The sequence below is a fragment of the Octopus bimaculoides genome, chromosome 11 (genome assembly GCF_046866305.1).
Source record: "Octopus bimaculoides isolate indiv1 chromosome 11, ASM4686630v1, whole genome shotgun sequence".
NCBI lineage: Eukaryota > Metazoa > Mollusca > Cephalopoda > Octopoda > Octopodidae > Octopus > Octopus bimaculoides.
The window spans coordinates 66,849,303-66,858,373 of NC_142938.1; the positions used below are offsets into that span (position 1 = coordinate 66,849,303).

Below are 9,071 nucleotides of genomic sequence, written 5' to 3' on the forward strand. Positions count from 1 at the left end.
TATATATGAGGTAGTCTTGGTGAAGCATTGTGAGGTATAACTTTAAAAAAAATATAATTGTATAGAGCTGGAGCAATGTGAGAAGGTACAAAGTAAAGTGCAGAATGAAACAGCAAAAAAATCAGACAGAACAGATTTGCAGTTTTACCTTGTATTTCTATATTTCAGGGTACAGGAAGACCCTTTTCTTCAGGACATTCGGTGAAACGGTAGTTGGAAAAGGTTGTTGCTCACATCAGAATGTCCTGAAGAAGAGGTTTTCACCCTGAAATATAGCAACACAAGTTAAAAAGGCAACTTTTTTCTGAGTTTTTTTTCTTTCCTTCTTTAGTTTACTTTGTACCTTCTCACGTTGTCCAGGCTTTACACAACTACATTCTTTAAAGTTTTTTATATATATATATATATATATATATATATATATACATATATATATGTGTGTGTGTGTGTGTGTGTGTGTGTGTGTGTGTGTATACATATATATAAATATATATACACGCATATATATACATATATATAGATATGTATGTATACGTACATATATATGTATATATATATTTACGTACACATATATATATATACATGCATATATATATATATATATATATACATACATATATATACACATACAAACATATATATACACATACAAACATATATATACACATACAAACATATATATACACATACAAACATATTTATACACAGACAAACATATTTATACACATACATATTCACACTCCTCACACATAAATATATATACGTGCATAGTAAGGTAAACTTGTGTATGTACATACGCACACACACATATATACAAACACACACACGTGTGTGTGTGTGTGAGCTTCTTAGTGCTACTTTCACTTGTGAATAAATTTTTTCTATTCGGCGAAACTCATCAGAATTTATGCAAGAATTAAGTACGGCATGCTCCCTACCTCCCTCTCTATCTCTCTCTATCTCTCTCACACACACACACACACACACAGAAAGTGGACATATTTTCAAATTCTTTTCCTAGTTACCGCGCGTTCCAGCCGTTCGATATATTTATTTATAAACCACTGCTTAAGTATTGGTTCTATTTAACTGATTCTTCGTAGTCTCCGATATATTTTGTATGTTTAGGCAATGTCTGCCCTGTTGTTCCACCGAAGTCGACTTTGCCTTTTATCCATTCGGGGTCGATCTAATTGGCTGACCTCCTCCCTCCAAATTTCGGGCCCTATGTCTAGAGTAGGAAAGAATATCTACAGTGCTATACTTTTTACAATATATATACAAGGGTTTGTCTGAACGTGTGCATATTTAGAGAGAGACGTTGTGATATATAAAGATAACATTTATGGGAGATAGACGAATAAGGCTCGCACATATGAAGCAGTACATGTTTCGAATCCCTTTGAAGGAAGTTAATTAAAAAAAAATTTTCTGTTGCTTATTTCTTCGTTTTCTCTTTTCATTCTCAGTTACTTATGAATTAAAAAAAAAACAACATTGTTTCAAACTGCACTGTAACGCATGTTTCTGCGTGCTTCTATCATTCTGTGCATATATATATATATATATGTGTGTGTGTGTGCGTGCGTGTGCGCATGTACGTACGTATAGAGAGCGACAGAGATAGCGACTGTCAGTCTAACAATGTGAATGTATCTTGGACATTTATTTCTATTTGATTCAGTCTCTTGTTTCTGATTTGACAGTGTGTGTGTGTGTGTGTGTGTGTGTGTGTGAGTGTGTGTGTGTGTGTGTGTGTGTGTGTGTGTGTGTGTTTATGTGTGTGTGGGAAGTTAGCTTGATAGTCATAGATATACATTGAGAAAGCTTCTCTTTCAAACTTATATTAAAAACACGACTGTGTTTGAGTTAGATATTTTTATTCGTGGTTTTTATAAAATATTTTCCTTTTAGTTGATTCTTTTAGTCGTATATGTTATGCTTGTAACAAAAATAATATTCGTACTTCCATTAATCTTGTCAGTCCTTCTCGGTCATATCCTTTGAATTAAGTAGTGACAGTGGCGATTAAACACGAACCTAGTCATGTGTTAAATATACCACACACGCGCATGTGTGTGTGTATCTATTTATGATTATTATTATCATTATTATTATTATTAATATTGTCAATTACCAAAATGTTAGAGAGTGACTCAAGTTCTGAGAGCATACCAATTATCAATAATTAATAAATAAATAAATAAATAAATATATATATATATATATACTCATCATTTGGGATCTATTTTTCCTATCTGCATCACCAAATGCATTCACACACACACACACACAGGCATGGCGATGCAAACGGAAAAAAACAGAACTCGAAACATGAGTGAATATATTTTTATTAATATTTAGGATAAGTTTGATAAGCACCAAGGTACGAAACTTTTGGCCCTAGAGTTACTCTCTTGCTTCTGCTAAATACTTATATATATATATATATATATATATATATATATATATATATATATATATATATATATATATATATATATATATATATATGTATGTATGTATGTATGTATGTGTGTGTGTGTGTGTGTGTGTGTGTGTGTGTGTGTGTGTGAGTAGTGTGAAAGAGAGAGAGAGTGAGTGAGAGTCGAGGGCGAGAGATAAAAGCAAAGAGAGAGAAGCATATGATTTCTAAACCCTGTCAAGCTGATGCTGTTATAAATATTACTGACATTACATTGTCCTGAATTAAAGAAGAAAATTGACGAGACGGAGTATAAGGAGAGATGGATGAATTGAAAGGGGGAGTGTATGAGTGAGTAAGAGAGAAAACGAGAGAAAAACAGAGAGAAAGTGAGAGAGAGAGAGAGAGAGAGAAAGACAAGGAATGAGAATGAGAGGAGTTGAGTGAATGTGATGATGGTGGTGGTGGGTGGGGGACACACAGTCATTAATAATGCATCGGGAATTATAGAGTTACCGTGTGTTTGCTGAAATAGTATTTTGTTAATACCTATCGTGTCTTTGTACCACTCTCTCTCACACACACACACACACACACACACACACACACACACATGTTACTCAGTGTTTGTACAAATGAATGTTCAGTCTGCATCAAGTTGCCCCTAGGAATGGAAACCCCTGGCGCCCTTTATTTTGCTCTTCCTACATACAGTAATCCCTCGATTATCGCGGATGTTACGTTCCAAAACCCACCACGATAGGTGTAAATCAGTGAAGTAGAAACAGTACTGCACTGTATAACTTTTTTTTTATTAATTTTATAATTTGTGTATATTTATTTTATTATAAATGCAAAACAACACAATGGAGAAATCACTTAAATAATAAAGTGCGATTGGTGAACTGCGAAATGGCGAGGGATTAATCTGTAACATTGTATATCGTTGTTCAGATATGTTAAAGGAGAAGAGGGAGTAAGTGGTGGAGGTTTAAACGAAAAAAACTGCAAGTTATTACATCGATACATTTTTCCAATAATAGTGATGATGATGAACTCGTATTATGACTTCTGATCTGAATTTTGGGTAAAGGGAGCAATTTAATATAACGGGTGGGAGCTAAACTCAGAACCAAAAAGTGTTCTAATTTAATACCGCAATGCATTATATATGACTCTCCAACAATTCTCCATACACTGCCCCATTTTTTCCAATAATCATAATAATAATCATTCTTTCTATATTCAGCACAAGGCCAATAGTTTTGACTGATACTTTATTTTATCGACCCTTATGTACGGAAAGGCAATGTTTACTTCAACAGGATTTGAACTCGGAACGAGAAAGTCTTGTAATTAATTACTGCAAGACCGTTTTCCCAAAAAAAATAATAATAATGTTTCCGATTTAAGCACAAGGTCAGCGAATTTGAGGGGAGCGTATTAGTCGATTTCATCAATCCCTCTTTTTAAATGGGACTTTATGTTATCGATCCCGGACGGATGAGTTCAAATCCCGCCGAGGTTAACTTTGACCTCGTCGGAATTTGAGCTCTGAACGTACATTGCTAGAATATAAAGAGAAAGACATTTTCTGCGAGTCTCTAACGATTCTGTCGATTCACCATCCTAAATGTTTATGACTTTGGTACAATGCTAGAAATTTTCAAAGAAGGGGTTTAGACGGTTCCAGTACTTAACTTTTTTCTATCGGCTATAGAGAGAAGAAAGTCAAAGTTGATCTCGGCAGCATTTGAACACAAGTAGCAGGTTAGCTTTAATAAGTAGGCTTTGAATTGAGGGAAATTTGTTTCTTATTTTTAGCATGTCGTGCGATCATGTAGGTGCTCTCTCTCCGACTTGATTTGACTGTTAATGCAAGTAGATTACTTTGCGTCTAGAGACTTCTCTAAACGTTTACAGCTTTCGAATGAGAAGTGCAAATTTGTTTGACAGAAATTTATCTCTGCTTGTCTACATATTGTATCCTATGGCACAAGTGCCGGTTGCCGCCTTCTCGTTATGTATGAATACTTACGCAGCCGCAGTTATGCGTCTGTCTTCAGAAATACAACGCAAATGAACACTTTGATTGAGAAAGCATACATGTACATTAATTAATGTGCAAAACACGAGCTGAATGGTCAGTGGAGACACTTGTCATCTCTCATTTTCAACACATTTTTTTTCTTTTTCTGACATTAAATTTAACATTTGAAAAATAAACAAATAATAAGCGGTCGATTTTAACCATACGAAATCCGTAATTACTTTAAAATAAAAGCTTTGATGAGAATAACTTGGCATTATTTGACAAGAACATACCACAGGTGAATGCAAATGCACAGTCCTCGGTAATGCGATTGGATTAATTTTGAAATGAAAATGATTTGCTAAGAATAGTATTGCGGTAGCCAGTGAGTGTATGAAGAAACTGCAAACGCTTTGTTGAGGACTTATTCCCGCTTCAAATCAAATAGCGTAAACACAATAACAACACTAAAATTTGTTTTGATCACATGAATCGTTTTAAAGAAATCCTCAGACTTACGTTAAGAGGGATATGCAGTGATTTTGAGACGTTCATGCATAACGTAAATATAAGGCTATGAAAACTAAATACAAGGACATGGAATCATGTAGAAAGCTCCGCCACGATAATTTCTTGCAATAATCACGAGGCCTAGCAACCTCACAACATTAATTAACTGGTTCTTGTTGCCAACCTTACTTTGATTTGAACTCAGAATTCAAACGAAAAGTTTTTTTTCTATATGCATACAGTTAAGCACAATTATAATCATTATTTTAATGAACGACAATTATAATAATTTTATTTTCTAATTTTGGCACAAGGCCAGTAACTTTCAGAGGAGGAGACATGTCAATATTATCGACCCCATTGCTCAACTGGTACTTATTTTATTGACTTCAAACAGATGAAAAGCAAAGTCGACTTGGGTGGAATTTGAACTCAGAACTTAGTAGGTCCGAAGAAATACAGCAAAGCATTATTTTTTGACGTTCTAAATAATTCTGCCAGCTCACCGCCTTTATTCGATTCACAATTTCTTTTTTTTTTTTTGCCACAAGGGCATCAGGGAAGGGGGACATTACAAGGGCAGTTTACAATTTGTGACCTTTTACATATAAAAGCTACTGTAAAAAAGAGAGAGGAAGAAAATAAGATAAAAGTAAGCAAAATATTTAAGGCACAAGACCGCAAATATAACTGAATAGAGAATAAGAATGCGTGACGTTCATGCTTTTCTCAAAAACATTTGTAGCATAAAAAAAACTATTTTTACCCAAGAAACCATATCAAATGCTGAATAGTCCTCCAGTAATTAATAGTAATAATCCTTTCTGTTAAAGGCACAAGGCCTGAAATTTTGGGGGTAGAAATTAGTCGATTACATCCATCTCAGTGTTTCACCCGTACTTAATTTATCGAGCCCGAAATGGGTGAAAGGCAAAAGCCACCTCGGCGGCATTTGAACTCATTACGTAAAGACGGACGAAATGCCGCTAAACATTTCGCCCGGCGTGCTAACGATTCTGCCAGCTCGCCGCCTTAATAATAATACTAATAACAATAATAATAATCCTTTCTACTATAGGCACAAGGCCTGAAATTTTGGAGGAGGGGCTAATCGATTATGTCGACCCCAGTGCTTCACTGGTACTTATTTTACCGCCCTAAAAGGATGAAAGGCAAAGTCGACCTCAGCGGAATTTGAACTCAGAACGTAGCGACGGGTGAAATACCGCTAAGCATTTCGCCCGGCGTGCTAACGATTCTGCCATTTCGCCACCTTATTATTATTAATATCATTAATAATAATAATAATAATAAAAATAATAATAATAATCGCTCTTTTATTTAGGCACCAAGCTAGCAATTTTTTCGTGGATGGCATCAACCTCGAAAACTTGACTAGTATTTATTTCATCAACCCCAGCAGATAAACAACAAACTCAGTTACGTTCAGATTTAAACGTAATATTAACTCAGCGTGCTAAATAATACACGTCAGTACTTTATCGATACTACTATTGCAGAAAAAGTAGTTAAAATGACAACAATATAGATCGAATATGACTAAAGTTCACGACAGTTTTCTTTTATTTATTTTTTATCTATAAAATTTCCCGATCTTTAAATGTTTATATTTCATTTATGTGTCTACTTATTTGTTTTCCTTTTCCACGCCTAACCTCATTTTTAGTCTGTGAATGAATTTTCTTTTGTATAGAATTAAAAAGGAAACAAAAAAAAAACGAAAAATATGATCACTTTTCTTTTTTTTTCTTTTTTTGTCTTTTAAATAAAAAGGAGAATAATAGAAAGCAATCCCTTACCATTTCCGTAAGACCTCTGGTACTTTTAGGTGCCGAATGTGATTTAACCGATGTGGTTTCCGCGTTAACCGAGGTAAATGAACTCTTCGTAAGTAAAGTGTTCGCAGTGGTGTTTGTTTAAGTTTTGTTAGTGAGTGGTTATTATATAAATCAAAAGCGAACACGGCTGATATCAAATGCCTTACTTTCGTCTATTGAAGGTAAAAAAAAAATTCTGATAAAACTGACAGGCTCTTTTCCTATTGGTCGGCTTTGAAGTATGACTAGTTTTATCAATATATTATTATCAAATTGTTGACGTTTTCTCCACTGTCACTTATTATTCTCCTTCCGTGAGAAGTAAAACAAATTTGTTTTCTCAATTACGCAAAAGGAACTATTGTATGTGTATGTGAAGAAAGGTAAAGTTGTTGATTCAGTAAAATTATTTAGGTAAATGAAAAAAGAACCAGTTGTAATGCAACTCGTTTACAGAACGGGAGAAAATTTTGCCGCCAACTGTGAAAACAAATTCGGTTTTGCGCAAGGTGCTTCGCCTAACTAAAACCTTATCGCATGCTATGTACGTGGATGAAGTGTCGCTATATAAATATATAGATGCGTGTATGTATGTGTGTGCGTGTTTGTGTGTTTAGGAGAGAAACAGAGAGATTTACAAAGGAGAGAGAGAACGAGTTAAGAAGAGTGAGAGAGAGAGAGAGAGAGATAGAGAGAGGGTTTGAGTGTTACAGTGTGTGTGTTCCTTTGTTTGCTATCTATCTGTGCATAAACCAAAATGTTAGTGTGTATGAGAATATATCAGCTTCGCGCACGCGTGTTTATCTAGTTTCACTTGTGCATGCGTATACGTCTTTCTGCATGTGAGTGTTTTGGTGTGTGTCTGTGTGTGCGTGTGTGTATGCGTCTTATGTTCTTGATATTCTGAAGAAATATGTGTGTGATATGCGACACTTTTAAGTGTGCGCACAAGTTTACTGGTCAGGGATAGTGTTGCGCACCTATCCGTACTGGTGCACATGTATAAAATATATGTATATATATGTATATATGTATGCGTGTATATGTATGTGTGTATGTGCGTGTGTATATGTATGTATGTATTATGTGTGTATGTATGTATGTTTACTGTATGCTGGCTGTACCAATTCTCACAATACTGTCAGAAAACAAGTAGTGGTATGAATTTGTATGTAGTTTTACTGGTCGTTATTGCCTATTCCGTGGAATTATGGTCTGCTAGAGGCAGAAACAATAACGGTAATAATTACAACATATACCGCAACAATAATCACGACAACAGTTAATAATAATAATAATAATAATAATAATAATAATAATGATGATGATGATGATGATGATAGCTGCAACAATAAATAAATAAAAGCAAAGCAAACTGTTGTAACAACAATGATAGTAGAATCAAGAACAACAACAACAACAATAATAATAATTTTTTTTTCTTTTCAAATAAAAGGTAACGACGACACCACCACCACCACCAACAACAACAACAACAACAACGTCCGCGACGATGACGACCACAACAATAACAACAAACACAACAATAACAACAAACACAACAATAACAATAAATACTGCTGCTGTTGCTGCAGCGGTAACGAATAACAACAATGCTACATTACTACATCCACTACTGCAATACTACTACTACTACTTCTTCATCTACTACTACTACTACTACTACTACTACTACTACTACTACTAACAACAACAACAACACCAGCAACAGTAGTACTTCTTTCTCTCAATAGGCACGTGGCTTAACTGGTACTTTATTTTATCGACCTCGAAAGGATGAAAGGTAAAGTTGACCTCGGCGGAATTTGAACTCACCGCCAAGGATTTTTTTTTTTGTTTTTACCCCGGCGCAGTGAAGGTTCTGCCTTATAATAATAATAATAATAATAATAATAATAATAATAATAATAATAATAATAATAATAATAATAAATAATAATGATAATAATAATAATAATAATAATCCTTTCTGCTACAGGCACAAGGGTCTGAAAATTTGTAGGGAATGCGTGAACCGAATACATCGACACCCCTAGTGTTCAAATGATACTTATTTCATCGACCCCGAAAGAACGAGGTTGGCGGGGGGGGGGGCAGAGTCGACCTCGCTGGAATTTGCAATAAGAATAATAATGAAAATAATACTAAACAAAAACAACAATAATAATAATAACAACAATAATAACAACAACGCGATGATGCTTTTTCCCTTTATTTGCTCCAACGCCGGCATTTGTGGTGGTGG

At 34.6% G+C, this 9,071-nt stretch overlaps 1 protein-coding gene across 1 annotated transcript in view; it reads right to left on the bottom strand.

The window, feature by feature from the left end:
- Positions 1 to 7,364, bottom strand: part of LOC106883843 (calmodulin-alpha) — a 191,059-nt gene extending 183,695 nt beyond the window's left edge. The window contains exon 1 of the mRNA XM_052971897.2: positions 6,788 to 7,364. Coding sequence (XP_052827857.1) covers positions 6,788 to 6,790 — 3 coding nt within the window. The 5' untranslated portion in view covers positions 6,791 to 7,364. The remainder of the gene's footprint in view (positions 1 to 6,787) is intronic.
- Between the last annotated feature and the right edge of the window lie 1,707 nt (positions 7,365 to 9,071).